The sequence below is a fragment of the Protobothrops mucrosquamatus genome, unplaced genomic scaffold, assembly GCF_001527695.2.
Source record: "Protobothrops mucrosquamatus isolate PMUCROS unplaced genomic scaffold, P.Mucros_1.0 scaffold4278, whole genome shotgun sequence".
NCBI classification, from domain to species: Eukaryota; Metazoa; Chordata; class Lepidosauria; order Squamata; family Viperidae; genus Protobothrops; species Protobothrops mucrosquamatus.
The window spans coordinates 2,292-19,423 of record NW_015390194.1 but is presented as its reverse complement, the minus strand read 5'-3'; the positions used below and the strand labels follow the sequence as shown (position 1 = coordinate 19,423).

General features: G+C 37.5%; 1 protein-coding gene across 1 annotated transcript; it reads left to right on the top strand.

Moving 5' to 3' along the window:
- Positions 1 to 3,530: 3,530 nt before the first annotated feature.
- LOC107298784 (vomeronasal type-2 receptor 26-like) lies at positions 3,531 to 13,462 on the top strand. Its single transcript, XM_015828150.2, has 6 exons — positions 3,531 to 3,733; positions 4,795 to 4,972; positions 7,385 to 8,242; positions 10,214 to 10,441; positions 11,178 to 11,304; positions 12,555 to 13,462. Exons 1-6 carry the CDS (start codon positions 3,531 to 3,533, stop codon positions 13,460 to 13,462), a joined length of 2,502 nt encoding a protein of 833 aa, XP_015683636.2.
- The last annotated feature ends 3,670 nt before the right edge of the window (positions 13,463 to 17,132 follow it).

Here is a 17,132-nt window from a genome sequence, read left to right as displayed (position 1 = left end):
GATGAAATCCCATTCGTCATCTTCAGGCTGGTGTCTTCAGCTTCATGCTTCTAGGAGTAGTGTGTGATAGCAGCTGTTTCTTCCTTTTAACTGCCAGTGGGGTTTGAACTGGTTGGGTGGGAGTTTGGCTGTGTTCTGATTGGGTGGAGGTGTGTTCTGATTGGTTAAGGAGCTTGGCTGTGCTCATAAAGATGTGGCACGACCACGAACACGAAGCCAAACAACAGCAATGAAGCTCACCATCTCAGTCTGAGTTGCAGGGGGATTTGAGATGGTGAGCTTCATTGCTGTTGTTTGGCTTCGGGTTCATGGCAGGAAGGGAGGGGGAAGCATGTGGTATCTTAGTGTGTAGGGAGGCCTTCCAGCACTAGGCCCTCCATGGCCTTCCCCATCCTGAGATACCTCATGTTCACTTAACAATCCGCGTGCGTTTTATCAAGAAAGGGAGTGATTCATACCTCGAATGAGATTCACTCTACAAGTTTTTGATTCACGAGTGGAATGGGCAGACTCCATTACACTAGTAACTCGAGGACTACCTGTAGATAACACCATCATCAATTTGGTTGTTAAGTGAAGCAATCACTAATTGAAACCATGACTATAAAGATAGTCCTCGACTTACAACAGTTTGTTTAGTGACCATTCAAAGTTACAATAGCATTGAAAAATGTGACTTATGATCATTTTTCATAGTTATGACCTTTGCATTAACCCCATGAACATGTGATCAAAATTCAGATGCTTGGCAACTGGTTCATATTTATAACTGTTGCTGTGCCCCAAGGTCATGTGATCACCTTTTATGACCTTCTGATAAGCAACACCAATGGGGAAGCCAGCTTCACTTAACAACTGCATTACTAATTTAACATCTGCAGTGATTCACTTAACAATTATGGCAAGAAAAGTTATAAAATGGGGCAAAACTCACTTAACAAATGTCTTACCTACCAACAGACATTTTGGGCTCAATTGTGGTAGTAAGTCGAGGATTATCTGTCCTTATGATTTTATTTCAGCTTTCCTTTGCTTTACAGACCTACAGAGGTTGTAGATTACTCACAATTATTTTCTTATGGCCATCATAACTAGGAATGGTCAGTTGCAGACCCAGGCAGTTCCTAAACTACAACTATATCATTGATAATATACTATTCATTGTTTCTTGCCTTTCAGTAACGGCCTCTTATTGTTCAGATCAGGCCTCAGAACAAGAATATAACATTTAGGAAAACACATGCAGCCCAATAACCCTGCACTGAAATAGAGAATTGAAAAGATCTCCACAGCCGCCATGTATTTCCCCTTGGTGCTCAGATATATTGGAAAAAATGACAACCAGACAATGCAAAAACACAACAGGCTGAAAGAGATAAACCTGGTCTCATTAAAACTGTTTGGTAAATGCCGCGATAGAAAAGTCACACTGAAACCAATAATAGCAAGGAAAAGAAGGTAAAGCAGGACACAATAAAACATGAGAGTAGAGCCTTCATTACATCCCAGGATGATTTCATCTGCCACTAAGTTCATATCAGCATCTGGATATGGGGATGATTTTATAAGCCATACAGTGCAGGCAATGACTTGAACGAGGGAACAAGAGTTATCTAATTGTTTGCCCAGCCATCTCTTCATCTTGGATCCTGGCACTAAAGCCATGAAAACTAAAAATACAATTATGGTTTTGGCCAATATACAGGAAATGACTACTGAAAAGACAATCCCAAAATCAGGTTGTTGGAAAAGGCAGCTCATCTTTTCAGGTTATCCAATGAATAAGAAACTGTAAAGGAATGAGAGCACAAGAGAGACAAGCAGAAGGTAGGTGATGTTCCGGTTATTGGCCTTGACTATGGGAGTGCCCTGGTGTTTGATGAAGATCCCAAGCACCACAATGGCAATGCAAGCAAAGACAATTGCAGTAATGGCCAAACTGGTTCCTAACAGGTCTTCATAAGATAGGGAAACTATCTGTTTTGGAAGGCACGAGTCCTGGTTGTTATTTGGATACTGTCCTTCAGGGCATGGTAAACAATCATCCATGTCTGCAAAACAAAATGTTATTATTACAGTGTGGAAGATTTTATATGAATCAAGGCATGGTTAATATTGAGTGAACAAAGAAGTTTAGCACAGTGCTTAAACTGTGCTTAATTAATTAATGCTTCAATGAGAGGCTGACTAAGACTTATTTTTTATTATTTTATTTATTGAATTTCTACACTGTCCATCTCAGTGTGTGTGTGTGTGTGTGTGTGTGTGTGTGTGTATCCTGAAGCAAGGGATTAAACAGTTGTAAAAAGAAAAAGAAAAACAGAAAAATCTTGCAAGACTAAAACCTTACTATTCTTAATTTAACAGATATATCCTGGGAGATTCTAGGCAATGGCTATTTTTACTCTTTGTCTCCTATTCAACTAGTATCTCCCTCTCCCCTTTTTTCTGGAATGTGGTCTCTTCTTCCTGGGAAACTGCTGCTTCATTGTAGTCCATCGCACCAGTTTCCCCTCCATAGGCATTGTCTCTCACTCTGGGGCTGCATAAGTTACTCATTGTGAAAATAAATAATCAGAAGGGTTTTTTGTTATCAGTCTTGTTTTGCACCCATCATAACATAGGAGTGAGGATGGGATGGTAAGAATTGGCAGTTGTGTGAGTAGGTAGTTGCTGCAGATTTGCCCTAATTGAAATGTTGAATAAACTTTATTCCCAGTTCAACTCATCTGCCATATTCTATTTATTGATACCAGGGTGTAGCAGGCCCTCAACCTGAAACATTAATTGTGATGGTGATACAATGATAGTGTAATTGAAGAGACTTAAGGAGAAACTTCCTGACAGAACAATTGACCAGTGGAACAACTTGCCTCCAGAAGTTGTGAATGCTCCAACACTGGAAGTTTTAGAGTTTGGACAACGATTTGACTGAAATAGTATAGGGGTTCCTGCCTGAGCCGGGGGTTGGACTAGAAGACCTTCAAGGTCCCTTCCAACTCTGTCTGTTCTATTCTATTCTATTCTATTCTATTCTATTCTATTCTATTCTATTCTGTGTACAGTGAGTGTATGCTGAAATGGAATAATGGATATGTATCTATTATTCTAGGAAGAGTCCCATTGAAATGGATATGATGCTATTAATTTAATTCACACCTAAGTATTTTTAAATCTAAATACAGTTCATTTTTTTCCTGCAGCATTACAAAGAAGCTTCAACTACTGCATGTACTTGTACCTGCCCTGTAATTAGTAAAATAACTATGATTAAATTGACTTCTTCTTAAATCCTCAGTATGATATGCTGGAAAAAAACAATGAAATAAGATTTGAATCTCAGTGTTCCTTGTTTCCTTTATAGCTGGGGCAAAAGACCCATACTGTCCTAGGAATCTGAAGAACTGCATTATCCAGTTATGGCTTGAAGTCAGACGGTTATTACGCAGCAAAGTAATCCTAACAGGTGCTTCAGTGTCAGTGTTTGAACAACACCCAGTAGATATTGGCATGTCATGGCATCATTCACAATGCTAGTGTTGTTATTATTACCCCAATGGGTATCCTGTACCCCTGAAACTAAATGTATTATTAGCAAACCTCTTCCTATTCAATATAAATATTATCAATCAGGAGATCTCATCATTGGGGGCATTATTTCTCAAATCTACATGATTTCTGATCTGACAACATTCAGAAGACATATGTCTGAGGATCCAGTTGGGGATCTCATGTATGGAGTTGATAATTGTCATTATATTATATGGCAGTCTAGAATGCATACACAGAGAGGGAGAGGGAGATTTAATTATATCTCAGTGAAAGCAGCTAACTTCTCATTATTGCTGCACTATTTTTTTTTAAAGTTAAATAGTTCCAGTTATTTTTTTTCCTCTAATGTAATGTGCCTCTTTCTAACAAATACATCAGCTGGCATTTAAACATTGCAAATGCTAAGAGAAAAGGCTGTACAATCTGTAGTATGATTGCCAGCACAATAATCAATTTTGTATTTTTTTTCCCAGTCCCTTGAGGCTGAACTGGCTAGTGTGAAAGAGTTCTTAGAGTTGATCATAAACCTTTTGTTCTATCTGCATCCAAGCTGTTGGAATATTCCCTATGCCATTTTGTTATTCTTCTATAGCTATAACTTTTTTCAGTATTGTATATTCTATGTTACCTATTTTAATATTTTTCCTTTAAAAAAACATATTGAAATGATCTCTACAGTAACAGTTTGCAGCACTGCAATCTGTGTGATCAGGAGCAAAATGCTTTTGCTTTTATTCATGTTTGTTTCATTGAGAGTATTTCATAAGTTTTCAATAAGGATTTTGCACATGGGTCTTATGAGTGCCATTTTGCAAATTTTTGCACTGAGACTAAATATGTAATGCTTTTGCAATGTTCTAGTCAGTTTTCTCCTGCCTTAGCCATGAAAGCCAGCTGAGTCATTCTCTCTCAGACCAACTCACTTCACAGGTTTGATGTTGTAGGGAAAATAGGAGGAAGAGGGTGTGTTGGATATGTTCACCACCTTGAGTTATTTGTAAAAATGATAATGGCAGGATATAAATAAATAAAATAAATAAATGTTGCTGGTATAAATGCTTAAATACAGACATTTTCATTTTTAAAAAACCAGATGTACTATGGCTAAGGGTCTAATTCTTCTTCTAGGGTATTCTTGCAGAACTACCAACATATCCTGTCCTTGGCTTTCACTGTCAATGAAATCAATGAAAGGTCTTCTCTCTTACCTAACATCACCCTAGGAATCCAAATTTTCAATAGCTATTTCATGGCAAGATGGACTTATTTTGCTTCAATGGAGCTTCTCTCCAGTAAGGACAAATTCATTCCTAATTATAAATGCGACAGCCAGGACAATACAATTGCGGTAATTGCAGGACCAAACTCTCACATCTGTCAACACATAGACAACATTTTGAGGTTTTATAAAGTCCCACAGGTAAGATTTTCTCATATGGAAAGTATCCTTTAGATTCATTAAACAAATTTGCACATTGATAAGATCCCCCGGGCAAGAACTGTTCAAGAAAAATTGGGTAGCCTATAAGCTACAGTATACATACTTTTGTTGTTCTTTATAACAAGTTTCATAAATGCTAGGTCAAATGGCTTTAGAACACCAACATTAGTAACACACAAGTTTTTGTGCAGATGGATGGCAGCAAACTCCATCTCCTAGCACAGTAGCATTTTAAGTAAAGATATTATGCTCTAGCTGAGACTCAGATATTACTACATCTCTATTTATTGGACAATGTTAATTCTATCTGCCAAGCCAAATCACCATCCTCATTTGCATTATTTTCTTTATAGGATATTCACTATAATCACCATGGATAGTAAGTCTTTTCCTCTATTGATTTGACTATACCCTGCTCAAGGTGATATCCAACATTACGTTATTTGATAATGAATATGAGAGGGTGACCTGCATAAAGCATGACATGGGAGATAATCCTGCCTAAATAAGAAACCTTAAGAAGGCAAAGCTTCTTTTCTTATCATATCCTATGACCCCTATGATGAAATCATTTCCATCAATTGTGTTCTAGGAAACATAGAATTATAGAGCAAAGCAAGATACTTTTGGGGGTTTATAGGGGGAGAGTTAAATTTTTCATAGATATATAAGCAGTCACACAATCCACAGCTGAAAAAAAATGCTATTTCTTAGGGGTGTGCAAAAATCTGTATTTGAAGAAAAAAAAAGTTTATTTGGAAAGGGTGTTATACCAAGGCTTTTCAACCAGTGGTACGGGTACCACCTGTGGTACATTGGCATCTGGCAGGTGGTACGTGACCATCCTAGAAAAGTGTTAGCAGGGGAGGGGAATGAGCTGAACTGGTGGCAGCACCGCACAAGCCTGAGCGAGAGATGGCTGGAGCTGCAGGACTGTCAGGGCTCAGCGGAAGCGCCAGGATCGGAGCTTCTTCGGGACTGTCAGGGCTCAGCGGAAGTGCCAGGATCAGCTCCAGGCTCCAGCTGGAGCTCGGCACTGATCCTGGTGCTTCTGCTGAGCCCAGAAGAAGCCCCGATCAGCTGGAATGTTGCAGCATCTCCAGGGTCTTGTGATTTACATTCAGATGCTTGGCAACTGATTCATATTTATGACAGTCACAGTGTCCCAGGGTCATGTGAAGTGACAAAAACCTGCTGCAACTACCCAGCAGATGGGGGGAATAAAAACCCCCACCCACCCCCACTGCCAATCCTCAACAGAAATGCTCACAACAATGAAAACCTCGGACAGGAGGAAGAGCGCCACCAGGTGGGCAGGCAAGTGTCTTGCTCGGCTATGACTTGGGGGGCACTTTTTTCAGTGCCATTGTAATTTCGAACAGTTACTAAGCGAACTGTTGTAAGTTGAGGATACTTGTACTTTATCACTTTTTTTCCTTTTTTGGAAGTTTTTGACACCTTGCTAGGCGACTGGTGGTACTCGGATGTTACCATATCCTAAAAGTGGTACAATGGGTGAAAAGGTTGAAAAGCCCTGTGTTAGACAACACTTGGCAATACCTCCTTAAATCAAACGTTTCTTTTCCTGGAAAATATATCTTTCTTTAAAGAGTTGCAGACAACAGTGATATCACCTTTCCCCACTTGTATTATGAAACTCAGTATTGCCATACTATTCATTCTATTTATCACATTAAGATATTTTTTAATGTCAAGGTTAATCCATTCAGGACATTTTCTAAAAAAAAGTTTCATTGCAAAATAATACAGAAAGTGAGCATAGGTGTATTAAATTCTCATGATTTATGGTACTTCTTGAAGGAAGCCAAGATTACTTACATGCTTAATATGACAATGGTTTTGTTTAATCCTTTGATATGGTTGCTAATATTATAGCTGAGCAAAGGAATAGAACAATATGATATTGCCAGTATTGGGTTTTAGTATTTTTTTTAAAAAAAATATAGAACTGGTTATTTCATTCTATGAAATTGATCTTCAGGTCTGTGAGGCATAGTGTTATGATATCAGGAAACTGGCTGAGTATGTCATAAAAGAGATCTCAAATATGAAATAGTATCTTTATATGACACTTAAGTTTGAAGAAATATTGTTCATTGTAATCAAGTTCAATAATCCTTCTCAATCATACTGAGAGTTGTCCATCTGAAGGTTACATTTCCTGAATTAATCAATTTGCAACATCTGCACTTTGCAATGCAATCATATTCAGAGAAAATAAGAAAAGTGATGTTTCCATAAGCTAGAAAAATCTGTTAAATTAGATCTGAATAAGTGTTTGCAATTAAGTTTTATAGAGAATGAAAAACAAGTATCAAGATTTGGAGGGTGCATCCTCTAAGGTTCTTATTTTTAAAAAATGTCCTTCAGATCATCTATGGCTCTGCTCCACCAATGAATAACTATGACCAGGCTGATTTTTTCCACCAAATGTTTCCAGATGATGATGATCAAACTATGGGGATTCTCCAGTTGTTATTGCATTTCAAATGGATATGGATTGGATTAGTTTTTTTTGAAAGTCACAGTGGTGAAAGGTTTGTACAGAGTGCATATATCTTATTTTCCCAGAAAGGTATCTGCTTCGATTTCATTAAAGAACTGCCCAAAGAATCTTTTTCCACTGATATAAGTATAATGGTCGATGACTGGCTTGAAACATACAGAAATATCATGCAGAGCACTGCCAATGTTGTCATCATATATGGGGAAAATCAGATCATGATATTTCTGAGAATGATTCCTTATGTTTCAATGTTTGAAGACATATCTTTGAAAACCAAAGGTAAAGTATGGATTATGACAGCCCAGATGGAATTCACATCCCTTCCTTTTCAAAAAAATTGGGGACTAGATTTTATCCATGGTGCTCTTTCATTTACAGTTTCCTCAAAAAAAGTGTTAGGATTTGAGGAATTTGTTCGAACTCAAAACCCAACTTCCAAAAGCCAGGACAGCTTCATAAATGTCTTCTGGGAACAGGCATTTGAATGCTCTTTACCTAAGGCTTTCATAGATGAAAAGACCATAGACAGATGCACTGGGAATGAGAAGATGGAAGATCTTCCTGCATCTGTTTTTGAAATGGGTATGACTGGACAGAGCTATAATGTTTACAACGCTGTTTATAATGTAGCATATGCTCTGCAAGCCATGTATTCATCCAAATTCAGACAGAGAACAAGGATCAGTCATGGGAGGAAGTTTCTTCAGAATCAACTATGGCAGGTAAGGGATTCAGTTCACTAATGCAGGAGGATTAACATAGCTGGAATATGAAATATCTAACTCTCAATTTCATTCAGAAGTTTTGTCTCAATGATTTAGATAGCATGGCTGGTATTCCAGATTTTTTTTAAAAAAATCAGTTCCATCATTATAAAATGTGTGCAATCATCATTTTGTGTTATTCTGTTGGAATGCATGTATTATAACATAGGCATCAGAGAATGTACCCACAAAATACATATCCAAAAGAAAAGAACTATTGTAGCAACCTAAATAGATTTTTTTCTGTCATTAGAAATGTTGCTGATGTCTCTTTTAAAAGCAAGATAGGAACATAAAGCAAAGCATGACTTCTAAAAGTCTTTCCAATTTTCACCGCTAGTATCAACAAGAGGCCCTGGTGTTTTCTTCTGTGTGGTGAATTATTGTGTTGCATCCTTTTTGTGTGTGTGGTGTATATGTATATATTGCCTCTGTATATGGTGCTCGTGTGTGGGACGTCTAATTAGGAAGAATCGATATGAATTGCATCTCTGGGTATGTTTGACTTCTCTGTGTTTATTTATTATTTACAATTGGCCATCTCATAGTAATGACTAAGGTGGCTGTACAAAAAATTCAAACTGTAACAAAAAAATTAAACTAACAATATCAGAAGTAAAAAAAAAAAGGTCCAACTTCAAACAAAGAAAGAGCAACAATAAATCTAGTCACCAATCTAACAGCAGCTTACTTGCCCAAATGGTTCAGAGAACCGCCAGGTCTAAGTTAAACGTTAGCATGATCAGGGCCATCTGAATCTAAAGGGGGATACTGTTCCACCCAACATCTGGATCTCCAGTGATGTTATTCCACAGGCCATATATCTGCAAAGAGTGGCTTGCATACCCACTAATTTAGATCATGTGACCAGGAGGTATTATGGGGTGCCTGGAATGGAGGAGCCAGCAACATTTGGAGATGATGCCCAATTGTATCTCCAATGGGGATACAATGAGGGTTCCCCCCCCTGTAATTATTTTCTCCATATCATACAATTGAATCCACTAAGTTTTCATATTCTTTCTCCCTTTATACTTAATTTTGTGCCATAATATTCTGTTTTGGGAGACAAGATGGGAAGTTATTTGCTAAATAAAAAATAATAATTATTCATGATCATCTAGTTGTCTCATAAATGATCTTTGCTTGTTATTTTGTTATCTAAAGAAGAGAAGTGACAGTATCAATATGTCAGGCTTCTCTTGGCTAACAGTATATTTCTACATCTAAACATGGAAGAATCTTATTGCCTATCTCCATAGCTTTACGGGTCCTCAAAATTGCATCATTATCATCCACGTTTATGCCAGCCAAATTGGAAAGAATCAAGGCTGTTTATATTAAAAACTTAGCAAAACTAATAGAATGAAAACAAAAAAATAGCAGCAGGTATAGTTGAATAATACAATGAGGAATTTCATGGATAAGTTCACCATCACAATTCAGTGAAATGATCACTGAAGTGTAGTTAAAAAATTAGAAAAATTATTAGAAAAATTAAATCTTTGACACCTACTAGTCATAATATGAATTCCAGTATATAGCTACATCTAAGCAGCTATATCTATTTTTCCTCTTTTCCGACTAATTTATGTTTCATGTTCATTAGATTGTTCATTCTATTTGGAAACTTAGCAATATTGACAATCTTTATTGCAATGTATTGTATTTATTAATATTTGACAGTATTACAGGCTATAGAATATAATAAATAGATCTTTGAATAAATTATGAATTATATACAATTATATGCAAGTATATACAAGTATATACTATATTCAAGTATATAATTGTAAAGCTTGAATTGTTTTTACTATTGAAATTCTTAGAGATTATAAAAGGTTAATAAGATGATCACTAAATATCTTTTATGTACTTTTCTTTTAAGTGGTTTCATAATCTTATATACAAATTCTTGATTGTGTTTAGCTCCACTACTATTTGAGAAGTGTTTCATTTAACAACAGTGCTGGGGAAAAGATCTCCTTTGATAAAAATGGGAAATTAATTGCTGCATTTGATGTTATTAACTGGGTCACATTCCCAAATCAGTCCTTTATTAGAGTCAAAGTTGGAAAGATAGATCCTTTGGCTCAACCAGAAGCAGTTCTCACTATTTCTGCAGATGACATCATCTGGGCCACCATGTTTAACAAGGTAGGTCATATTTGAGAAAATATGATAGTCTCATTTATTTCTCTTAATACCTAATGCAAGGGAATTCAGATAACCTCCTTGTCAACATACAGCTCGAGAATCCATCCCCCCCCCAAAAAAAAACCCTCCAGGTTCATTCTGTTTCCAAAAATCTTATTGTTTATTGAATAACTGCATGGTTTTGATGAAGCAAAACTAATTCTGAGGTTCCAATGCCATTTCATAGACTTAAACAATATTTCTCCAGCCAAACCCCCAACTTCTTATGTAATTCACTTTATTATGGAAACTTTCTGCTTCAAATCCACACCTGTTATGGTGTCCTTGACAAGGCTTCAGGCTCTCACAGTGTTCAGCTGAATTGAAAAGGTTTCATTTCTCCATTTAACCCACTTGAAAGTAACATTTCCCCCCTTAATCTAAAGGCAAGATGAAATGCAGCGGGATGTACTGTAGCTGTCAAAATTTCATCCTTGACAATCTCATCTGGCAGTCACATCTCTTGCAATGACAGGGATGCACAAATGTAGTTTCCCTGATCAGCCAAGGTCGTCTATGTATGATTACATGCCATTTAGAAATATATTGTTTTCTGAATCCTTCAGTAGACAAAGAATACCTTAATAATTTCCAAAAATACCCTATTTACTGATAAATAGTATTTTATATCAGAATGTCATATTGCAGGTGAAATGCAATTATTTTTAATACAATGCCTGGCTTCATTTACCAACAGACACATCCTTTTTCTCTATGCAACAGCAATTGTCCTTCAGGTTATAGAAAGACGAAAATGGAAGAGAAGCCATTTTGTTGTTATGAATGCCTTCCATGTTCTAAAGGGAAGATTTCAAACAAGAGTGGTAATAAAATACTCTCTCTCTCTCTCTCTCTCTCTCTCTCTCTCTCTCTCTCTCTCTCTCTCTCTCTCTCTCTCTCTCTCTCTCTCTCTCTCCTCTCTTTCTGCTAAATAATGAAATATCCATTGCTAAAGTAATGAAATGTGTGCTTGTTTGCTCTTGGGTAAACCACCATATTTTGGTGGGGTGGCTAGGACCAAGATCTCAAGTTGAATCTCTTTTCACTCATTGTTTGGCTCTGAATCACTCAGAATTTAGTTTGCCTTCTAAGATTATGCAGAAATAAAATTACATGGTATGGGTGGAACATTTAAGTATTTGTTTGAGCTCTCCCTGAAAAGGCAGGATATAAATGCAATATATAAACATGAAATTTGGAAAACAAAAAGAAATGGCAAAGGGGGAGGGCCTTCTCTGTGGGAGCTCCCACCCTCTGGAATGAACTGCCCCCAGAGATCAGGGTGATCCCTGATCTCCCTTCCTTCCGCCGCGCCCTTAAGACATGGTTATTCCAGCTTGCGGGACTGGCCTAGGGGAAACTTTTAGAGGGGTTTTAATTATATTTTAATTAGATTAAATTTAAATATTTCCTTTTTAATTAATTTTAAATTTGTAATGTTATTTGTGTGTTTTTATCCGATTGTTAGCCGCCCTGAGTCCGTAAGGAGAAGGGCGGGATATAAATTTAATAAATAATAATAATAAATAATAATAATAATAATAATAATAATAATAATAATAATAATAATAATAATAAAAAGGGTAAATGAGGGAGGGAGGGAGGAAGGAAGGAAGGAAGGAAGGGAGGGAGGGAGGGCTATTGGTGTACCCTAAAATATTGATTTGCTAACCATTTTTATAAATAATTGATGTAAAAGCAATTACTGGATAAATAAGAATGTGTGATTTGGTGAGAAGAAGAATGACATCACTATAAGTAGTAAGACACTTCAAGAGAGATGTGGGAAATTTCAGCATACTCAGATGTGGGAAATTTCGGCATACATTTGACTTCTTCTTAAAGACATTCTAATTATAACTTGCACCCAGTGAAGAACTGGAAAGAGTTACTTTCTTCCTTGCGGGAACACACTGTGTTCAATGGACAAAAGGACATTTTTCAAATGGAGAGAGCTCTCCCATCAGCCAAAACTATTCTAAATCTAGTACATATGTGGGTGAAACAACATTCATTTGAGAGTAATTATTGAATCCTGCACTGAAAATACTTTATTTCTTTTCCCCATCTCCAGACATGGAGGAGTGTTTTAATTGTCCAGAAGATCATTATCCAAGCAATACACAGGATTTCTGCATTCCCAAAAGTATAAGCTTTTTGTCTTATAAAGAACCATTGGGAGTCAGTTTGACCACTGTTGCCATTTTATTTTCTTCTTTAACAGCTTTGATTCTTGGAATTTTCATTAAGTATAGAGACACTCCTATTGTTAAAGCCAATAACCGAAACCTTACCTATGCCCTATTAATAGCATTGTTGTTCTCCTTTCTATGTTCTTTTCTTTTCATTGGCCAACCAGACAAGTGGGTATGTCTTTTTCGACAAATTGCTTTTGGCATAATCTTTTCCGTGGCAGTTTCTTGCATACTGGCCAAAACAATCATTGTAGTACTTGCCTTCCTGGTTACCAAGCCAGGATCTAGAATGATGAAATGGGTAGGGGGTAGCCTGAGCCTTTCCATTGTTGTTTTATGCTCCTTTATTCAAATAACTCTCTGTGCTGTATGGGTTGTAATTTATCCACCTTTCCCAGATTTTAGTATGCACTCATTAGCAGAAGAGGTTGTACTAGAATGTAATGAAGGTTCTGCTATCATGTTCTATTGTGTCTTGGGATTCATGGGCTTCCTGGCAATTGTCAGTTTCACTGTGGCTTTTCTAAGTAGAAATCTACCAGACAGTTTTAATGAAGCCAAATTCATCACCTTCAGCATGTTGCTATTTTGCAGTGTTTGGATATCTTTTGTTCCAACTTACCTTAGCACCAAAGGGAAATATATGGTAGCTATGGAGATCTTCTCCATCTTAGCTTCCAGTAGTGGTTTACTGAGCTGTATCTTCTTCCCAAAATGCTTTGTTATTTTAGTATTACCTGAGCTGAACAATAAGGCACACCTAACTAGGAAAAGAAGCAGATTTTAAAACCATAAAGTTCTTTTTCAGCCAACATTGAATGCTTTTTCCCAAGTAGAAGCAACTGAGTTTGTATCAGTCATGACCAATTTCATCTTGTCTACACAATTTTTATGTGATAGAGTTGTATAAATTTAAAGCATACCCTACACCCATAATATATAAGGATGATGTTCTCTCATACCAGACTATCTGCCTGGTAGATGACCTTCTCTATTACCAGACTACTATCCAGACTACCTATTTAATTCTCATATAGCTTCTACCTTCTCTACTCTGGAGACTTTTGGGTTGCAACTGTGTGGAAACCCATTTGATTAGGGCATTGAGATTTTCATCTCAACTATGAAATGCACTGCCTCCAGAAGTTAGATCTGCATCTACTCGATTGCTGCTTTATTACTGAGTCAAAGCCTTCTTTTTTTCAGACGATATTTATTATATTATTTAATTGCAGTGCCCAGTGACACTGCTATATGACCCTCTGCCTATTTTAGAAACTCACTTTCTCTTCCAACAGCCAAAGAATATATATTTTTTTCTAATCTATATTTCTTCATTCATATCTATATACTACTACTCATGTCTGTTTGTTTATATTTGGGAGAAATGGTTCATCATAGGGCAACAATTATTTTTAAGAAGGCACCTCAAATGGGCTAACTTACACAATGCTAGGACCCATTACTCCCATGGGAATGAAATTTGAGGAAATTGTAGCTGCTTCACCATTACCATATTGCTGCTGATTCAGCACCACTGTGTTGCCACAGTCAGCTGAAGTCACATTTTCATCGTTCCCTGATAGTCAATGGAGAAGCTGGCAGGAAAACTAACAAGTTGCTTGGGTAATGACTCCCCAACTGACACAACTTCCCCAGATCTTCATGCTTGCAATGAGCCAGCCATTCAAACACCCTATGAATACTTTCTGACCTGTGCTTCCCCCTCTACACCCTCCCTGATGTCTTGCACATCCCGCATACCTTGCACAGTCTTCCTAACCCATGCCACATCCCTTTAGAGACTCTCCAACTCATGCAGAACCTCTCATGTCCCTCACACTATTTTCCTGATTTGTACCATATCTCCCACATATCCTTCACAACTTGCACTGGTCCACCATGTGCCCTCCTTGAACCCATTTGGCACATCTCATGCACTCCTGTGGAGCCCCACACAGTCTTCTTGACTGTGCCCTCCATGAACCATGTGGCAACTTTTATGTATCCCTGAGCACCATTCCTGACCTATGCTATATGCCTCTAAACCATTTTCAATGCTCACCACATCTTATGCTTTCCCTTCCCTAACTTCTCCCTCTCCCACCTATCAGCAATCACATCCTGCCTGCTGGTCTTGGACTTGCAATTTCCAGCTAGCTTTCCCACTGACTTTTTTCCAGCAATCTTCCAACAAGAAAAACAAATATGGAAGCCATCAGAAATGGGAGGGAGGGAGGGAGAGAGGAAGGAAGGGAGGGAGGGAGGGAGGGAGGGAGCGAGGTGTTCCCTACCAGTTTCCCATGAGGAAATTCAGTAGGGAAGCTGACAGGAATTCAAAAGTCACTTCCATGCTCATACTTTTTTTTTTGCCTACCCATGGTAATTCTATATCTTTTTAAAGATAAGGAAATATCTCTGAAACAATGACACAATGGATCATGGTTTTCTAGTCTTTTATAATTGTTCATTCCCTGGAATACTTTAACTTCTCTATTTCTAAGTAATATACTTATATGCTGCACTTGATATATTTTCCTGCTATCAAAGTACACTAGGAAAGCATACAGATATGATTTCTTGAACTCTTTCCAACTTTACCACCTGTGGCCATGGAAATTATCTATTAAATAAAATACTTTGTTGAATCAATGTTGTTTGTGTGTATATCTGCACAAAAAATAGGATGGGCAGATTCCTCTGTTCTGGATAATGTGATAAGGAAGGAGTACAAAGGGTGCTTAGAATTATTTAGTCACCAATATTACAAGGCATTACACAGGTATCTCCCCCATAAGGGAACCATTGGGAAAATAGGTCTGGACTTTTTTTTTCCTGCTCTTATTCTGCAGCCTCTACTCTGGTCTTTTTCACTGTTGTGCTCAATCTTTCTTTTACCAATCTCTCTCCTCTACTAGAATTGGTTCCACTTTATTCAGTATCCAATTCCTTTATAAAATATATATTCCTTCCTTCCTTCCTTCCTTCCTTCCTTCCTTCCTTCCTTCCTTCCTTCCTTCCTTCCTTCCTTCCTTCCTTGGATTAATTAGACTAATTCAAAACTTACTTTTGGCAGCATACCATTAAACCCAGTATAATATCTAAACCACAACAACCTAAATGGCACCTCATGTGACAGAAGGAAAAACATTTTGAACCAAACCAAACAGTAATAAACACATGGACACATAATTGACCTATCATGCAGCTTGAGAAGGAAAATGTTTTTAAAGATCATCTAAAGGCTTGCAGCAGTGGAGGACAATATGTCTCTGGGTTGATACTATCCCAGGAGCACTCTGTAATGCAGAATTAGGGCTTCCTATAAAGGAAACATGGTTTAATAGGTGGGACACTGGTAAGCAATGCAGATCACATAGCAAATGTATTAAAATAATTTTCCCTCACCAGGTTCTACTATGCTATCTCATTGTAGTAGTAGCCAGTGTTTCTTGGAGGGGTGAACAAAAATATTGTGAGTGTATGCCATGAGTATACAATATATCACCAGCAAGATCACCCAAGCAGTGAAGGTCATTGCAGCTGCCCAGCTAAAGCAAACAGGCACCTATACGGAGGAGAGCAATAGAGAAAGATGCCAGAGGCAGATAACACTGCACTCATGTCAGAAGCAACGTGTGCTTCTGGGTTGAAAGGATTAGCCAGAGACATCATCATTGCCCAGGGGATGCCCAGCTGTTGGCTCCTTTCATGTCCCTAGCAGGAGCTGAAGTAAAGGATGGGAACTCAACCTACCCCATGGCAGCACTTGAGTCTCAAACATGGGCTTGCTAGCCTCCCACCCAGCATCCTAATCATGTGAGCCATCATGCCATCTATATATATGGAGCATGGTTTATCCATATATCACTATATGGACAGTGGCAAAGAGCTCCGTTAATACAGTAAGGGCAAAGGCAATAATGAAACACTCATATATTTTTATCAAGTAAGCCACGTGGAAAAATATATAAAATCATTGACAATATAATGTAGATTATGGGCCCCTCAGGTCAGACGACACTCAATATGCTACTAAGGAAGAGCTGAAGATCTTTCAGAGTATTCATGGTGTTTATAATTAGATTAAACACTTCAGAATTTGTAGGTACTGATGTTGCCATGCAGAAAAAGAAAATATGAAGTTGCAAACAGAGAATTACAGCTCCTGTAGAACAGAAGAAGAAGCATAAATGTGGGAAAACCCAACACAGTGAAACAACTGCAAATTGAAATCTTAGTCATTGGTGAATTGAGATGAACTTGCATCAGACACTTTCAATCAGAAAATCTGTTTGATACTGAGGATATGAAAAACAAACAAGAAATAGTGTTCTGTTTATAGCTAATAAGGATATAGCAGAACAGTTCATGGCTGCAATGCAATGCAATGCAGTGCAATGACTAAATAATATGAACTAAATTTCATGGAAATCCAGAACAACTATTCAAATTTA

What these genes read in the sequence shown, in the direction of transcription:
- LOC107298784 (XM_015828150.2), top strand. Translation starts at nt 3,531, where the DNA reads ATGCTAGTGTTGTTATTATTACCCCAATGGGTATCCTGTACCCCTGAA. An exon ending in GATCCAGTTGGGGATCTCAT is followed by an intron (nt 3,734 to 4,794) that starts GTATGGAGTTGA and finishes AATTTTCAATAG; the next exon opens with CTATTTCATGGCAAGATGGA. An exon ending in TTCAGAATCAACTATGGCAG is followed by an intron (nt 8,243 to 10,213) that starts GTAAGGGATTCA and finishes GATTGTGTTTAG; the next exon opens with CTCCACTACTATTTGAGAAG.